General features: G+C 46.6%; 1 protein-coding gene across 11 annotated transcripts in view; it reads right to left on the bottom strand.

Moving 5' to 3' along the window:
- Positions 1-16,975, bottom strand: part of FARS2 (phenylalanyl-tRNA synthetase 2, mitochondrial) — a 310,909-nt gene that overhangs the window by 244,542 nt on the left and 49,392 nt on the right. For 4 of the 11 annotated variants that reach the window (XM_032462440.1, XM_014556203.2, XM_032462443.1 and 1 more), the window contains one exon: positions 1,712-2,316. In XM_032462440.1, the coding sequence (XP_032318331.1) occupies positions 1,712-2,293 (582 nt within the window). In that variant the 5' untranslated portion in view covers positions 2,294-2,316. Of the gene's footprint in view, positions 1-1,711; positions 2,317-2,721; positions 2,856-9,757; positions 9,826-16,975 lie in introns of those variants that run through there. The other 7 variants (XM_032462447.1, XM_032462441.1, XM_032462444.1 and 4 more) reach the window with 5 other exon arrangements.

The following is a 16,975-nucleotide window of genomic DNA, read 5'->3' as shown; positions in this document are numbered from 1 at the left end:
AACATGCCCTTTTATTTCTGTGTGAATATTCATGAATTATGCATTCATTATAAAATATTTACAGCTTCTCTGTAATATAACTACATCTTCAGTTATTAAGACCTTAAGTTTTGTATTTCATAGACCAGTAAAAATTCCAAAAAATTCAAGGGACAAAGAAGAGGTTGGCAATGATTTATTTGGCCAAATATAGGCCAATTTTTAATTATCACCATCACTTTATGAAAGAAAGTAACAAGGAAGTCACCTCAGGACAAGGGAGAGTCTTTTAAAGTGAATAAATATACCTTTATAAGACTTTCTACATTGCTCTTACATTTTCAGTTTTCAGAGGGGAGGGTATAGCTTAGTGGTAGAGTGCATGCTTAGCACGCATGAGGTCCTGGGTTCAATCCCCAGCACCTCCATTAAAATAAATAAATAAACCTAATTGCCTGCCCGCCCCCCGAATAAAAACCGCCAGCATGAGGCTCACAGCTCCACGGCCACAGCTCACAGGGCTACCACTCCGTGGGCGCTTCTCCTTCTCATTTTTATGAGATCAGTGGGGTTGAGCACCTGCCACTGCCATGACCTGGTCCCCGTCTCGGGCGTCACATCTCCTCTGGCTCATTAATTGTAGGTGACTTTCCATCACCTGGCCATATGCCCCAGACTCTGACCTGTCTTTGTCCACTTCCTTCTTGTGTCCTTATTATCACTCCCAACTTAGGAAACAGCCAGCTGTTCCAAGTGGCAGAAGCGCTCATCTAGCAGCGCTGGGGTCGAGCTGGGGGGGGCCACGCCTGTAAAGGTAACTGACTTCTGTACGACCGCAGACTCACAGGAAGATAGTGCGTCCCAGGCAAACCGTCTCCTCCGACAACGTGACTTATCTAACACAACAAATGATGGTTACTCCTCAGCCTAAGGACACTATCCCTTTCCTGTTCATACGGACAGCCCATTTCCTGGAGTTCCGCAGGAGGGAGTTTTGTGATGCTAATTACCCATCCTGTTTCAATGAACATGTCTGGAAGAAGTACTAAGGGATGCAAGTCAGATATTTTCTGTGTCTCATTGATTCCATTTGTTTCTTACATAAAAACAGAGACAGTTTAGAAATGAATGAAAAACAAGTGGTTTTGCGCTTTTTTAGGAAACAGACTCAAGCTTTAAGGAATTGTCATCGTCTGCCCACAAAAAAAAAAAAGATGCCTACAACATATTAGGATGTCAGCTAACAGCTGCCAGGAGCGGGCGCTTTGGAGACTGGACAGAATGTCAGGCTTCCGGACCTAAAACGCTCTGCGCCGCCAAACACATACCTGGAAAAGAGCAATAATTACAAAGCCTCCCAATGGAAAAATGCAAAGCGCCCAAAGTGTAACACAGGGGAAGGCAGGGGAGGGTCTGGGGATGAGCACACAGCTTACAGTCTCAGCCAGCCAGCCCCCAGTCCCCTGCACCATCTGAGAAATCCACTCCAGTCTCACAGCACGAATACATCAGTAACCCCCGCTGACTGAGACCTGGGGTAACCTGACCGCAGGCCTCAGCGCTGTACCCCGAGCCATCTTGGATGAAGGGTATGTGTGAGCCATCGAGGAGGGTGATTCACCAAGGCAACGCACCCAGATCAAGGCCAGCAGCGCTGGCTTCACTGGGATGGACTTTCGTGGCCTCCGCCAGGCAACCCACCAAGCCCCAGGCGGGAGGGGCTCCGACTCACCTGGTGCCGGGAGAAGAGCCGCACGGCCTCCAGCTGGTGGAACACGGGGTAGTGCTGGGCGTCGATCTGGTCGCGCCTGTAGACGTCGCCCACCACCAGGAAGGCGTCCAGCCCCGCGCGCAGCAGGTCCCACTGGTGCGCCGACGTGTGCGCCCGCAGCATGTGCGTCTCGTTCAGGTAGTAGTTGTCCCCCTTCTTCCGGCTCGGGTGGTCGGCCGGGATGAGCAGGCTGTCGAAGTTCTGCCAGGTGGTGACCACCGGGGACAGGTCGTCGTAGACGGAGAACAGCGGCGTCCCCGAGCGGCCCCTGAAGCGCTGGTAGAAGTGCGCCTTCACCCTCTCCTTGACCAGCCAGAGGGGGTGATGCTGCTGGTTGTGCAGGTTCCGGCCCACCTTGGACAGCACCTTCCGGGACAGGTTGCTATAGCCGTCCTGCGGGTAAGACTTCCCCAGCAGCTCCACCACGCCACCCGGGGCCCCTGGGGCGGCAGGCCGATGCTCGTGGCCCCGACAGACACCACTGGCCTTCCTCGCCAGGGAGACGTGCACCTGGACGAGCCTCCTGAGAGCCGAGCAAACCATGGTAGCAGCTTCTCTCACGGGTTCTGGAAAGAGCACACACGCGAAGCACCAGTTACATTGCACTCTGTGGCAAATGAGCATGTCCTCTGTCTCCTGCCAGCCCCCCACCGCCGTCCTGACAGCTGTGTCTTCCCCACCCCCGCCTCCACACAGACAGAAGGTCCAGTTGAGGGAATCTGCCAGCAGAGGCTCTGAATCAGAAGAATCAGGACTGTCGCTTTAGATCCCCTACCTCTAGCTGTCCTTTCTTAACATTTATATCCATGAGTTCAAAGAAAATTTCCTTTATCATGTCATGTCCTGAACCCCTCACACTGAATAAAACCTTAAATGTGACACCTTCCTTTCATTCTGACTACATTCCAGAACCAAAAGCCTGAGAGGAATCACCTAAAGCAGGAGCTGGCTGGACCCCAGCAGAGTCTCACCAGTTAAAGGAAGCACGTGGTGACGTGCCGGCCTCTGAAGGGTGGAAGGAGAGTGTGAGCAACGTGCGCCCATTTCCACCTCTCGTCCTCACAGCCACAAAGTTCTGCCCACTTCTGACCACGCGTGACGTCTGGATTCATTGACCATCTTACAAAATGACATGAACAACACGTTGGGGGTTTTTTGTTGGATGTTTCCAATAAAATACACCACTTTCAGGAGTGCTTTTTCTATGTTAGACTTTTAAAAATAAAAATAAAAAATTTAAGGAAAGCTGACACTGAGTGAGAGACTATACCAACGGACAGCAGAAATTATTCTCACAGATGCAAACCTTTTTTATCCTCACATCTGGTCATGTCACTGAAACAGAATACCATTGCAGAATCCCATCAATGACATGCTGGTTTTGTAAACAGGCAACTCTCTACTACGCACCCACAGGAAGCCAGGAACAGTGACTTGGGAAGTGATTCAGAGCAGCCAGAGTCAGAGTACTGACCAGACTTTTTTTTTTAATACCCAGAATTTAATAAGAACAACACTGGACTTCCCAGCTGAAAGTCGCTGCGGTAGTCACCAAGCACTGGCTGTTCACGTCAGAAATGAGGTGACCAAGACCAGGCACAGCTGACCGAACCCCAAGCACTGGGAGAGCTGAGGTAGCAATGGAGGATTCTGGACCACTGACGAGGGCTCTCTGCCCCGGCCCAGAAGCAAGTTTAAGTTGACTCAAGGAGCTTAGCAACGAACACCTTTAGATGTCATACTCCTATGTTCATAAAAAATTTACCATGACCTTAAAGGAGCCAAGTCCATCTTCTAAAACTTTCCGTTTCTACCCACTGGGGCACTTTAAGGTATAGGACCCTGTGGCTGCTTTACTTCAAGGACCCTACAATCACAGTGAGAAAACACGTGACTTTGCGATATGATGTTGCATCGGGGGAGTTAAACTGCTCCGAGCGACCATCAAAAGCATAGCGAGAACGCCCCCAGCCAGCACGGGTCACCCGGAGCGTGGAGCTGAGAACCCGCTCCGAGTGGGATGACCGCGCGGGTGACACCGCTCGTGAGAAGCCTGTGTGGAGCTCGTCTGTCTGAGAAGTTCTCAGAGGCACTGGATTTATGCACGTGTGGCACCGTTTTGGCAGAGTTGTAGTGAAAAGCGTTTCTGGCTGACTTTCAGCAGAAATCAGTCTTCCCTCCGCAGCGTTCGCTGCTGTCACTGCGGTAGATGCAGACTTTAAATACTCACAGGCCGCCTTCCGCATCACAGCGCAGTCACGCTGGGAGGCTGCCAGCGCCAGGTCCTAGCGCCCTTGGCCAGACACGAGAAAGCACCTCTCCTGCCGGAGGCGAGTGCTGTCACCGGGCTCAGGACTCTCCTGGGGAAGGTGCTTCTGAGGCTGCAATTCACGGGTCGCTCACCCTCCTCGCCCCTCGGTTCCCAGCTCCCCAGACCCCAGACCCACTTCTAGGCTCTGATGCTACAGAGACGCCGCATCCTCACGCCACCCCGGGCTTGCTAAGGAAAGGTTTTCCTGCCCTTGCTTTCAGACTTTCTCTCTATCTGCTCCGCCCCATCTGTCACCTCTCCCCACCCAAAACAATTTGTTTGTTGTTTTTTTCTATTACCATCTCTTACAGAGGGAGCGTGACTATGCCAGACTTCCCACTCCCATCTGAGAAGTAAGTGCCTTTCTCCCCCGTCAAGTTTCTCTAATGCGAAGGAATTCATCTGGAAAAAACAGGAACCCAGGAAGACCAAGTCGGCGCCAGTCCCACCTCTGTGGTACAGTGGGCTTCCTCCTTCCAGCAACTCGGGGAGGCAAGGGCGATGCTCATTATTTTACAAAGAAACTAGGCTTCAAAGAGATTGTGCAACTTGCAAAAACTCATGCGTCTACCCCCAGACAAAGTTCAGAACTCTGAGCAATTCAAGTACTTCTCAATCAAACCAAGACTGTTACATTCAAATGACATCTCTTTAGTTACTGATCTTAACTTCTATCTTATCTGACCAATTTAGATTAAACCTCAGTGCATTTTAAATACAGGGATGAATGAATCAAAGAAAACACAGCAGCTTCCATGGTGGAAAAGAAATGCCACTCAGCTCAGGATCTGAGGACCAGACGTGCCCAGCTCCTGTTTTTGCAAATGGTGTTTGAGGATACCCCGCGACGCCCACTTGTTTCCCATCGTGGTGGCTCTTCCACTCCAAAGGCAGAGCTGAGGAGCTCCCACGCAGACCGTGCAGCCCGCCAGGCCTAAAATACTCATTACCTTGTCCTTTACAGGAGAAGTTCCAGCTTAACTCACTGAGAAGTTCTTCCACACTACTCAGAATATCTTCCTAGTCACAAATAAACATAGGTGACAGAGCCACTGAAAGTAACAAGAGTACAGATGTGAGCATTAAACGCGCTAACCCGGGAACAGAAGAGACCAATGGTGGGGAGGGTCAGGGCGACACCCCGGGCGAAAGGCCACACTGAGCAGAGACACCCATGGGGGGGACCCCAGGTGGGCCACATAGGCCCTCTGTGTATCAGCCTTGGACACAGTCCTTGACCTTATCGGCCCTCAAGCTCCTGTGCAGAAGATGCAGAAGGCAAGACCTACCTCATACGGAAGGGATTAAGCTACGTCCTGTTCATAATGTACTTAACTCATTGCCCCCGGTATCAAACACACAGGATAAGTCAACTTAAAAGTTAAAAGTGGTCCAGAGGCTTCTAGGTCCAGTAACAGAGCAGGACAGTCATTCGCTGAAGCAGATGGAGAACACATGATGACTTTTGTGTCTGTTCAAATGCTTTTCACATGGGTGTTTGTGGTGGGGAGGGAACAACCTGCTGAGTTCAGTCTGGGTGAGACGGCCATCCGATCATTCCTGGGACTCAGCCTGAGGCGAGGGCATGGAAATACGGTAAGAGATCTGTGCTAGCAAGGCAGGCCTTGGCGGTTACTCACGTAGAGGTAAGAATTAATGTTGTAAAGACGAGTAAGAACCCGTGGGAAGGTGAGAGTGAAAACAGAACTGGGCAAAAGACAGAGCCCTGGGAAATTATCCTATTTAAGGGAAGGGATGGAAAGAGTAAGAGAACCCAAGGGTTCTCACAGAAGCCTGGGGCACAGAGGCTCCAGAAGGAAACCTCTGTTATTTCTGAACCAAACACCACTGTATGTAATTCTTAACATGCCGTATTATTGCTATTTGTCTGTCTCCCTGTTAGATTACATGGTTCCTGATAACAGAACACACACAGCCTCTCTTACGTAAATGTTTGCATATCCGGAGTCCAGCATTACACCTGAAGCCGGGTGCAGGAGGAAGGAGGAAGGGAAAGAGGAGAAACAGAAAAGGATGGAAGGAAAATTGGTCAACAGGATCCACTGCAGCGCAGAGCTTAGGCAGGGGGCAAAGAAAAGAGCTATTTGACAAAATGACTGATGGCTGGGTGAGGACAGAAGTTGGGTCACAATGGGGTCACATGAATGGACCATGTAAAAATGAAGGAGGGTACCAATCCGAGAGTGGATACACGTATTAAAAGCTTCTGGAACCAAAGGAAGGAAAGTTTAGGGAACATCCTATAGATGGCCCTGGTCTCCCAAGGAAATCTTTATATTCATGAAGAAAAAGAATCTGGATAATCTCAACGTTTACCAAGTAAATATAATTTTGTCATTCAGTAAGGAAGTAAGAGCAGAGAACAGTCACTTGGAAACTTTTCTAGATAAACTCGAAGGACAGTGATTAAAAAGAAAAAATAAAAGTTACTACACATTCTGGGAGGAATCCAAGAAGTCACCAACCAAGGGTTCTGGTGGCTGTGAGATAAGTGTATTGCTCTGACCACTTCTCTTTAGTACCAGACAGTCTACCTTCCCCGCCCACCCTCAATTTTTGCCTAACAGAGCCGTCTTCACTGGATGCTAGGCCCATCTTTAGATCAACCAATCGTCTCCAAGTCAGTTCTTCCTACAGGAAGAAAACAGTACAGCTCCTGATCAAGAAGTTAACGGCAGCTTTTGAAGAACAGTCGTAATAACAAGAATGCTCTATGTTTTATCAAACAAATTCACATGTACTTTGCTACTTGCTGATGCCCGTAATACCTCCTGAGGTACACACGATTTATTAGTCACAATTCGCAGATAAAGAATACTGGTTCATAAACAACATAACTCAATTCCCATGGATAAAAGCAGTGACTATGGGGCTCAGATCCTAATCTCCTAACCTTAAAATCCCATGATCTTTGCTCTAAACCTCTGAAAAAAAAAAAAAGAAAGACAGAGTCAATAAAAGCATGAAAACAAAGGTATAAGCAAGCGTCCCGCTAGTCGTTGGTAGAATGTGTTAGTCCTATAAAACGAATATAAAAATGTCGTGCATTAAGCATACAAGGAACTCCGTACCTCTCACTCCATCAGGACTTAAGAATAATATGCTGGATAGAGTCGGCAGTACCGAAACACGTGAGGAACCTCTCTTCCTTATAATTTACAAGGACATCTTGAGAGGTCGCGGTGGGTCAAAACTTTTTAAAAGGCTACTTAGGTAAATTCATGCTGACCTTTTTTCTCAGTATATTTTCCCATAAAAGTCTGAAGGAGGCAAACTCATCCTCCAGGCTCTCAGAGTGCGGGTCTTGGAGCTCCATAAAAAGTGCTCACTGCGGTTGCCGGTTGTTGACGAAAACAGGGAACACAGGAGTAGTTTCTCGGTCTGTACACTGTGGGCTGATTCACTCCCTGACATCTTCCTTCCTTCTTCTTCCAAATTATGCCAACAGACAGCATTTTAAATGACTCTGACTAATTAAAGGTCAGAGGATATAAATTATTACTGCACTCTAGACGGCATTTTACTGATGGTTATTATGTAACTTCACATTTACAGGAAAAGATAAAGAATTACAAATAAATAACCTGAAAAATAACAAAAAACCTGAAAGGAGCCTGCTCTTTCTCACGTTCGCGTTAGTAGCTGTTGGAATCAGCTGACCCCACGAGAGAAAGCCCTGTTTCTCCCACTTTTCTGGTCCTCTGTTCACACAGCTCAGGAATGCGGGTTATTGGAAAACACACTGGAGACAGATCACGGGTGTGGGTAACTGACGTGTACCGCCCAAACATGCCCTCGGGGATGGACGGCTCACTCGCCCAGGGCTGGTCCTCTCAGCCTCCTTGGAGGACAGCCTCACCAGAAGAAAAGTGCCTTCTCCAAAACCCTGCCTGCTTCCCGGCAGCCTGTATCCGTCACCACTGCGGGGGAACCATCCGGGACAAGGTGGCGGAGGGGCCCCAGGCAGCCGGCCGGGACCTTCACTGGGACTGCTGCAGCGCTGTGCCTCCCTCTGCCCACCTGCCCGTCCCACTGCCAAGTTCAACACCACACAGTTAAGAAGTGCCCTGAGAGCTGATCTTCATCCCGGAATTGGCCTCCTGAGACTGCGACAGAGCAGGGTGCTCTGTTCTTCCTCCTAAAACACAGCTTCACTGCCACCCTGACGCTCTTCTTCCCACTGATCAGGACAGTGTGTGTGTGTGTGTGTGTGTGTGTGTGTGTGTGTGTGTGTGTGTGTGTGTGTGTGTGTGTGTGTGTGTGTGTGTGTGTGTGTGTGTGTGTGGTTAAAACAGACATAACATACAATTCATCATTTTTAAGTGCACAGCTCAGTGTCCTTTATTATCACTTTCACGATACTGTACAACGTCACCACCGCCCGTCTCTGGACCTCTCTTTATCATCCCCAACTGAAACTCCAGGCAAACAGTTTTAAAAGCAAAATTCTACAGTGAAGTTTTAACACTGTGAAATCCTCATGTAAGCGAGGTTGAAGTTCAAGTCCACTTTCTAAAAGTGTCAAAAGCCATGTACTTAGTTCTATGTCCCAACTAGGACAGAAAAGGCTTCCTGAAGAACTGGCAGCGGAATTGAATGCGGGCAACAAGGTGTCTCAGCAGCACACTTCACACCAGGCCCCCTCCCCAGCCTCTTCCGTTGCAAATGTTACTCTTACTAACACGGAGCTCGTTCTGAACATCGCCCTGAAGACCTTTCTGCAGCGATGGAAACGTCCATATCTGCACCATTAAATACAGGGGACACCAACCACATGTGGCACCTGAGGGACTCAATTTTTAATTTTATTTAATTTTACTTAATTTTAATTTAAATTGCCACCTGTGACGGGTAGCTACCATATTAGAGCAGATCTGGACCCTCACGTAAGAAAAATGGGAATTCTATACCCAAGAGAATGAGAACTGATCCCTGAGGCTGTATCTTAATATACAAACTAGCTTCCAAAATAATCAGTGGATTTCAGTTTTATGTAAATAGAAGGAGATATTCACTCTCGAGCAGAACACATTTTTTAAAAATTAGAAACTAGGAAGGCCTACAGAGGTCACTGAGTAGGTTACTGAGTCCAGAGCTCACATTTTGTAAAAAAGGAAAACAAGTCACAGACTGGCTGTACTCCTCCATCTGCAGCCAATCAAGTAGTCGGAGGTGATAACAGAACCAGCGGCCTGATTCCCAGGTAAACGTTCAGTCTACTGGTTAATTCCAGTTAAGATCTCACTTCAACGTGGAATCCAAAACATTGGAATACACAGAAGCAAAGAGTAGCAAGGTGGTTACCAGGGGTGGGAGGTGGGGGAAGTGGGCAGGAGTGCGTCAAAGGGCACAAAGTTGCAGTCTGCGGGATGAAGACGTTGTGAGAGCCAATCAATGTACAGCAGGAAGACTAGAGTTAACCGTGCTGCACGGAAGCCTGGAAATGCACTAAGGGGATGGATCTCAGGCTCTCTTATTAGACACAAAAGAAGGGTAACTCTACCGGACAAGATGATAATGTTAGCTTGACTGTGGAAATCATTTCATTAGGTGCACATGTGTCAAATCATCATCTTGTTTACTTTACATGTATACATTTTTATTTAAAAATTAAGCTAAATTAAGTAAATTAATGAATCAATAAAAACATAAAGGTATCTGAGGCATCCTATTACCTGTTAATGGATTACACCTGGCTTCTCCTGGGTGTCCAAAAGGCCACGCTGAGAACGCTGTAAACTTTCTTTACCACGATGAGTCCAGCAGCGTCAAGAAGCAGTAAAACACACAAACGTCTGTTGTTAGAAAGGATGGATTTGTAGCTGTTTACACAGTCTTTCAATCGCCCTCAGTCTCGTGCGTAAAGGGGAGACTAAGCAGTGCAGGGAATCTCCCGGACTGTAATTTCTCTGAAGCACAATGAGCTTAGTGGAAAGGGCCGCGGTGAGCAGGCACGACCACCTCTGGTCACAGCCACACAAAGACATCAGGCACATTCCATTCACCTGCAGACCCAGGGCTTTGACAGCGTCTACCCAGAAAAACAAAGCTTGCCTCAGTCAATGTACAGTTTACACATTTTACCCCACTAAGTAATGCTGGGGAAATGGCCAACTTCCACCAACTTTTACTCATAAAAGTGCAAGGCAGGAGTATGTTTCTGTTCCTGCTGAGTAGTTTAAATACAAAGAAAATGTCTGTAAAAAGGCAGTTCCCTATATTACTGGTGGGAGTGTTACTGGTGCAGCCTTTCTGGGGAGCAGTTCAGCTCCACCCAGAGACTGAAAACTGTTCACACCCTTTGACAGGGTAATTACCCTTCTAGGAATTTATCACAAGAAATAATGTAAACGAAGGCACACATGAAACACAAAGAATTTTCATAACAGTATGATTTATAATAGGAAAAAATTACAAACAACATAAAGTTCCCCCAGAGCGAGTGATTAAGTAAATTATAATAGAACTACACAGTGAAACATTGTGCAATCTTAAATTATAACAGTTGTAAAGTATGTAGTCAATGGCTTAACTACATACTTATAAAGGGATAAACAGGATATAAAATTGTATGTATAATGTGATCTTAACTCTGTATATATGTATCTATAAATACATGCATATTATATTTAGAAACCATGGAAGATCCAATAGCTATTATCCCTGGTCCTTATTTTCTATTTTCATATTTCTAAACTTTCTAAATAGACATCTATTACATTTTTATTAAAACTGTTATTTGGAAATAATCGACTTGTAAGAAAAAAGTTATTTAAAAATATGGCAAGTTGAGCTCTGGCCATTTTAACAGGCTGTATTAAGCCCACTTATAATTATATGAAGAATAAATGCCAGTATGGGGGGAGGGTATAGCTTAGTTGTAGAGCACATGCTTAATTAGCATATACAAGGTCCCGGCTTCAAACCCCCGTACCTATTAATTAATTAATTAATTAAAATAACTCCCCCCAAAATAAAAATTTTTTTAATTTTTTTAATTAAAAAAAAAGAATAAATGCCAGTATAAACATAACACTGCCATAGGTGGATTAATTGCATTCAGTGACCAGCTAAGAGATTAGTTTTTATAACAACACAGGTGTTGACTTGGAATAAACACGCCCAACATGAGAGCTGTGAGTTTCAGCTTTATTTGGGGACTTACTGAGGACTATAGTCCAGGAGACGGCCTGTTACATCGCTCTGAGAAACTGCTTGTAAGAGGCAGAGGGAGAGGCCAGTGTAGTACACATGTGACTTTGGAGAAGGGGTACGTGCAGTCAAGCACACGTCTCACTAGGTTACCGTGAGCCACAAGGAACAGATACCTCAGTTAATGATTCTGGTGCTTTCCTAAGCATGCCGAGATGCAAGAATACAGCTCATAAGAAATTTCTCCTAAAATACTTCCAACAACCTAAAGGCCTCTTGCCTGTTTTCCACCACACTGAGCGTCTCATCCTGATCCCCACCCCGAGTTCCTTTCAGAGTTACTGCAGGTCAGCAGCTGCGGGCGCTCGTGACGTGATTCTTGCAGAACAGGATGTGGACAACACGCATGCTTCGTGTTACACAGATGAAACGCTTGGCACGTAAAACCCTTCTCTGCCTTTCCAAACTTCTTCCCCTAGCTACAAATCAACTGTCACTAAGCACAACGCCAAGCACTCAATGCCATTTTTCCCAAGACACTCAGATTTCCTAAGAAATTGGTAATATGGGGCTCTTATACCAAGGAAATGTTTCTCAAATATACCCATTAACGAAGTCTGTAATACATGTTAAAGCTAAAATGATGTATTTTAGTAAGAAAAAATACTTCTAATTTCTACGGAAAATATTCACTAAAACGTAGTTCAAACTAGGCTAACACCTAGGCTGTATTACTGTCTGGGGCTCTCCGTGTTGCTCTCACTGGCAACTGTAAGCCTCAACTGGACTTCTGATGGTGGACCGGCAATGTCATTCTCAAATGATGGGCCAGCCCTGACACATGGCCGGTCCCAGCCTCCTGCCGCTTTCACGTGGGCTTCTACCCAAGCAGGCTCCCCTCAGCTGAGCCCCCTCGCTCATCGCTATCACTGCGCACTCACTGTTCAAGGCCAGGGGTTAACTGATGACCCATCCTGCACTACTGCTTATGGGGACTGTTCACCCACTCTGATGTGTGTGTTCCAACACCAGGCAATTCTCCGACTGTCTGCAGACACCAGCTGGGTGTCCTACAATTTAACTCAATTCTGACAGTATCTACCTAGACGTAGCATTAGATCCCACGGGTGAAGGTCCCACATGACTGCTGTCTCTCCCCACTTAAGATGCCAAGCTCAAGTCCAGGAGATCAAGCAGACTGCAAGTCAGAGGTTCCCCTCCTTGGGTTCAATTACTTTGATGGGGTGGCTCCCAGAACTCAGGGAAAGAGCTGACTACTATATTAGTAGTTTATTATAAAAAGACATGACTCAGGAGCAGCTAGATGGGAGAAACGCACAGGGCCAGGTGCAGGGGAAAGGTCACAGAGTTTCCACGCCCTGCAGGCACACCACCCTCCCAGAACCTCTGCATGGCCACCAGCCCAGAAGCTCTCTGAACCACATCCTTCTGGGGTTTTAGGGAGGCTTCAGTACCAAAGCATGACTCACAAAATCACTGGCCACTGTCATAAGCACTGAGATCTATGTCCCACACAAACCCACCTCCCCAGAGGTCTGGCTGGTCTCCCTGGCAATCAGCCCCCATCCTCAGGTTACCTAGGGGCTTGCCAGAAACAGCTCACTAACACAAACTCAGGTGTGGTGGAAAAGGGCTTGTTCTATGAATAACAAATAGACACCCATTTCACCTCCGTGGCCCTGGAGCTCTTTAAAGAACTGAGAACAAACCTGAGTATTGTAACAAAAGATTTCCCCCGCGGTGACAAATTACAATCAGAAGGGTTTTAGGGGCCATGTGCTAGGAACAAGGAAGAAGACCAAACATATTTCTCACTATAAGTTGCATTATCACACCTGCGTTCATGACGTCACGTCATCATCATCCCTGCTCTCCTCAAGCCTGTCTGAATTGAACACCATTCAGCAATTTCCCCATCGTTCAAGGAATGCACGAGAGGTGTGAGTATCAAATTCAGCATCTGTTCAACTTAATCACTGTGCTGGCTGATCAACTTCTGGAAGAGGAGAAACGTGGGGGCATCTCTGCATTAGCGACACGGAAGCCTTCAATGCCTTCTCCACAGGTTCACTGTCAAACACTGTGGTTCAGAGGCAGCGCCAAGCATTTCTTGGTGTTGACTTACCAGCTTCATTCCAAACACTGGCCACTGCAGAAATAGCATTTTGAAGGCTGAGTTCTTTCAGGTCTCAGAACCTGAGGAATCTGTTAACTCCAGCAAGCGGGTTTGCTGTACTGTGTAATGACTACACAGCTGGTCTTCAGGGGACATATTCTTGGGTCGGCAAAAGCCAAAAACACTACTTTTCACAGGACATTGACAAGTAAGGCTGCGTGGAACAGTTGTCTGGGAACAACAAAAATCTGCTTTTCTTGCTGTCCAGCTTAGCTTTACTGAATTTGTGCTGCTGGAACAAAGTAGCAATCAACTGGTCAGAAAATGTTTCTCTGGCTACCTCTGCCTTCTTATGAGTGTAAATAAACCGAGTGTACCTTTCAAACACCTTGAGTAGGTTTGTTTTTTTTCCCCATTCTCTACCAACACAATCCTGTGTGTCTGCGGGACCCGCATATCCAAGAGGAGCCCCCCAGTGGTTAGCATCTGAAGCCAGCTGGTGCTTTCGCACTGGTCATCCTGAATGGCTTCTAGGAACCCAGTCCCAGTACGACTCTGTGTCACCGACACCGCAAGTCTACTCAGGACTAAGGCTTTCAGCGACTGTTCTCTTAGAAAATCCATCGGTGTGATTTTCAGACTAGCTCCCAATGAGCAAAGCTTTCCACACTTCACACCGTGAACTTTCTAAAATGTCTGCAGCCAGTCTCTGAATATTTATACTCACCTCTGACAGTCAGCTTTCTACAGTATATTCTAAGTTACTTCCTAACCAATAAGCCACGCTTTCAGTTCTTTGCTGTTCAATCCTGTCTATTAATGCACAGTCCATATCTGCACGTTTTTGGCCATGTAATGTTCTCATACGTGTCTCCAGTCCTTGGTCATCAAGGTCCCTCTCAGAAGTCCACACCTCGCCTTTCTGGTTCTTTCGGTTATACATGGTGGGGTCCCACGTGTGTAAGAGGTTTCACAGACAGACCTTCAAACGGTTAGCTTTCAGTTTTTTCAGCTTTTAGAATTGCAAACAAGAGACTGTGGGCCCAGCTTTCACTTGGTCCTAATTCTACCATTTCGCCTCAGCTGGCCCCCAACCTGGCCCCCTCCCTCAGCTTTCCTAGCTTCCCCTCCAACCAACCACACTGGGCATCCAAGGAGGCCCCTCTCAAGTACGGATGTGACCGTGCCGGGCCCTGCTGGAAAACCCTGAGCACTACACAACAGTAAGTCCAGATTACTTCACAGCCCAGTCCCCAGCCACCCCGCCTGCCTCCCCTTGGCTTCCTTCCCAGAACACACCCCATGGTTCACTTCTCAGGCACCTACGTGTTAGGGAATGACCCTAGGATTTTGAGTCCTTCCATAAACAGCATTTTCTTCCATTCTGATATATTAATTTAGGCATATTAATAGGCTAACTGGAATTTTAATTAGAAGGCAAAACATTAATTGGGTTCAATTAAAGTGTTTTCCCCACTCCTAACTCATTAATCAGAAGGGAAGTGTAATTTAATATATTGGAGAAGTAAAATATGTTAGTAGAAGCCTGCTCTGAATTCAAGAAAATCTGTATCAAAATTGTAGAGAAAAAGGATTCGGCTACAGAATGTTTACCTAAGCCAAGGGAGTCTGAGGAGCCAAGAACACAGCTGAAACCTGTACAAAGAGGGCAAAGGTCTTACAAGTCCAGGTCTGGTCCTGGCGACCCCGCCAGAGTTCTGTCCTCCTGAGAGTGGGACTGTGAGGAAAAAGGCCACAGGCAGAGGAAGTCAGTCATCAGAGACAAGGCCACACGGTACCTGGACAGCTCCACCCTGGAGAATACCCAGGGGGTTGCTCTGGGAGGGGCTTTGTGCAACACGCAAAGAGTAAGACCACCGAGAGTCCAGCGTGGGTGTGCAGAAAGATCAGAAGATACTGTTGCTACAAATTCTGGCGCTAACCAAGCACCAGGAAAACTTACCTCCTGCTGGCTTGGCTGAAACCAGTATAAATAGCCCAGATGTTTAAAACAGACATGTTCACACTTTTCACGCCAAATGAAGCCGGCAGTAATTCTCTGTGGGCGGGTACATCTCTCCCACTAGAAAGTAACCAACATAGGGTCGCATGGACACTGTGTTTTGAAATCATGAACCTGCAGTAACGTGAAATGCCTCGGAGAACGTTCAACACACAGCTGGACGGCAGCGCCCCACGCTCTTCCCTTGAGCTTTGTCCATCCAGATACACTTCTTACTTTTCACAGCATCTGATGTGCCTAAGTCCTAGATACGCTTGTAGGCACTGAGAACAACAATCTTGCCTGTCTACTTTGGGTCCTTGAACAGCACCAAATAGAATAAAGTGAATAAACTCTTTCCTCCTGGATTTACCAACCAACCTGTGAGGTTCTGATTGGTTTCCAAGCATAGAAGTGACAGAGGGAAGCCCCCAGGCAGAGAGTCGGGGCCCCCGTACACGAAGGGGTCTCAGCTCAGAACACTGCAGCCCGACCACTCGCGAAGCTCCGACCCGGCTTGAATGGATGAACGCAATTCTTACCTCAAGTGACTGTTCACCACTGGTTTCAACAACGTATTCAAGGCATGGCCTAAAGCCACCAGCAAGAACCTAGCACTGGACCTTGCTGCCTGGGGCACATGGCTTCCACCAGCGGGCAGAGGCCCAGCTGCTGTATTAATGAGCACGCCGCCTGTCAAGACAGTTACACAAGAACCTGGCAGCTCCGCGCAGAGGGCAGGCCCGACGGGAGCCAGAGCCAGAGCAAGCGTCACACAGGCCGAGAAACCCCTGGGCACTGCGGTCGCTGTGGTAATAAGCACCTCTCGTGTAGATAAAACCTTTTATTAAAATTAAGTCTGAGGGGGAAAAAGGAGCAGAGAAAGCAATTCTAAACACGATCATTATCTGAGCATACAATGCCATGCTCCCATTTAGGAGAGATGTCTTTTCATCAGTATAATTCAGCTGAAAAATGACTCTAATACCATTTTTGCTAACAAATGCCATGTTTTCAAGAGTGAGAGACTTCAAAGTATTTTGACACGCTGAAAACTTCTTAATTATTCAAGAATAGAGGAGTAATCAAAAAAAGTATCTTGTGCTGGAGACAAAAACAAATGGAAAAATACAACTTTTTAAAGGTTTTTGAAAACACAAATCAGTGCACTCAGTTCCAAGAGAAATCATTTTTGCTGTCAAAAGGTTAAAACCTGTAATTAAATAATGCATGAGGGAATGACTGTAGATCAAAGACCTTGCAAAATTAATTTGAAGGCTGGTTAATAAGTATCTAAAGATGCCACCATATTTGGAATTATGGTTGGACTCCCAACCATTCTTTCACAATTTTTCACTTAAGAGAAATGCCATCATACAAATGTTATTTACAAACCAAAAACAGATTCACAGACATAGAAAACAAACTGATTACCGAAGGGGAAAGGTTAGGGGAGGCATAAATTAGGAGTTTGGGATTAACAAACACACATTACTATACAGAAAGTAGATAAACAACAAGGACCTACTGTACAGCACAGGGAACCATATTCAATTTCTTGTAATAACATATAGTGGAAAAGAATCTGAAAAAAAAATATAT

The sequence above is a fragment of the Camelus ferus genome, chromosome 20 (assembly GCF_009834535.1).
Source record: "Camelus ferus isolate YT-003-E chromosome 20, BCGSAC_Cfer_1.0, whole genome shotgun sequence".
Taxonomy (NCBI): domain Eukaryota; kingdom Metazoa; phylum Chordata; class Mammalia; order Artiodactyla; family Camelidae; genus Camelus; species Camelus ferus.
This window is presented reverse-complemented; position numbering and strand designations above follow the sequence as displayed.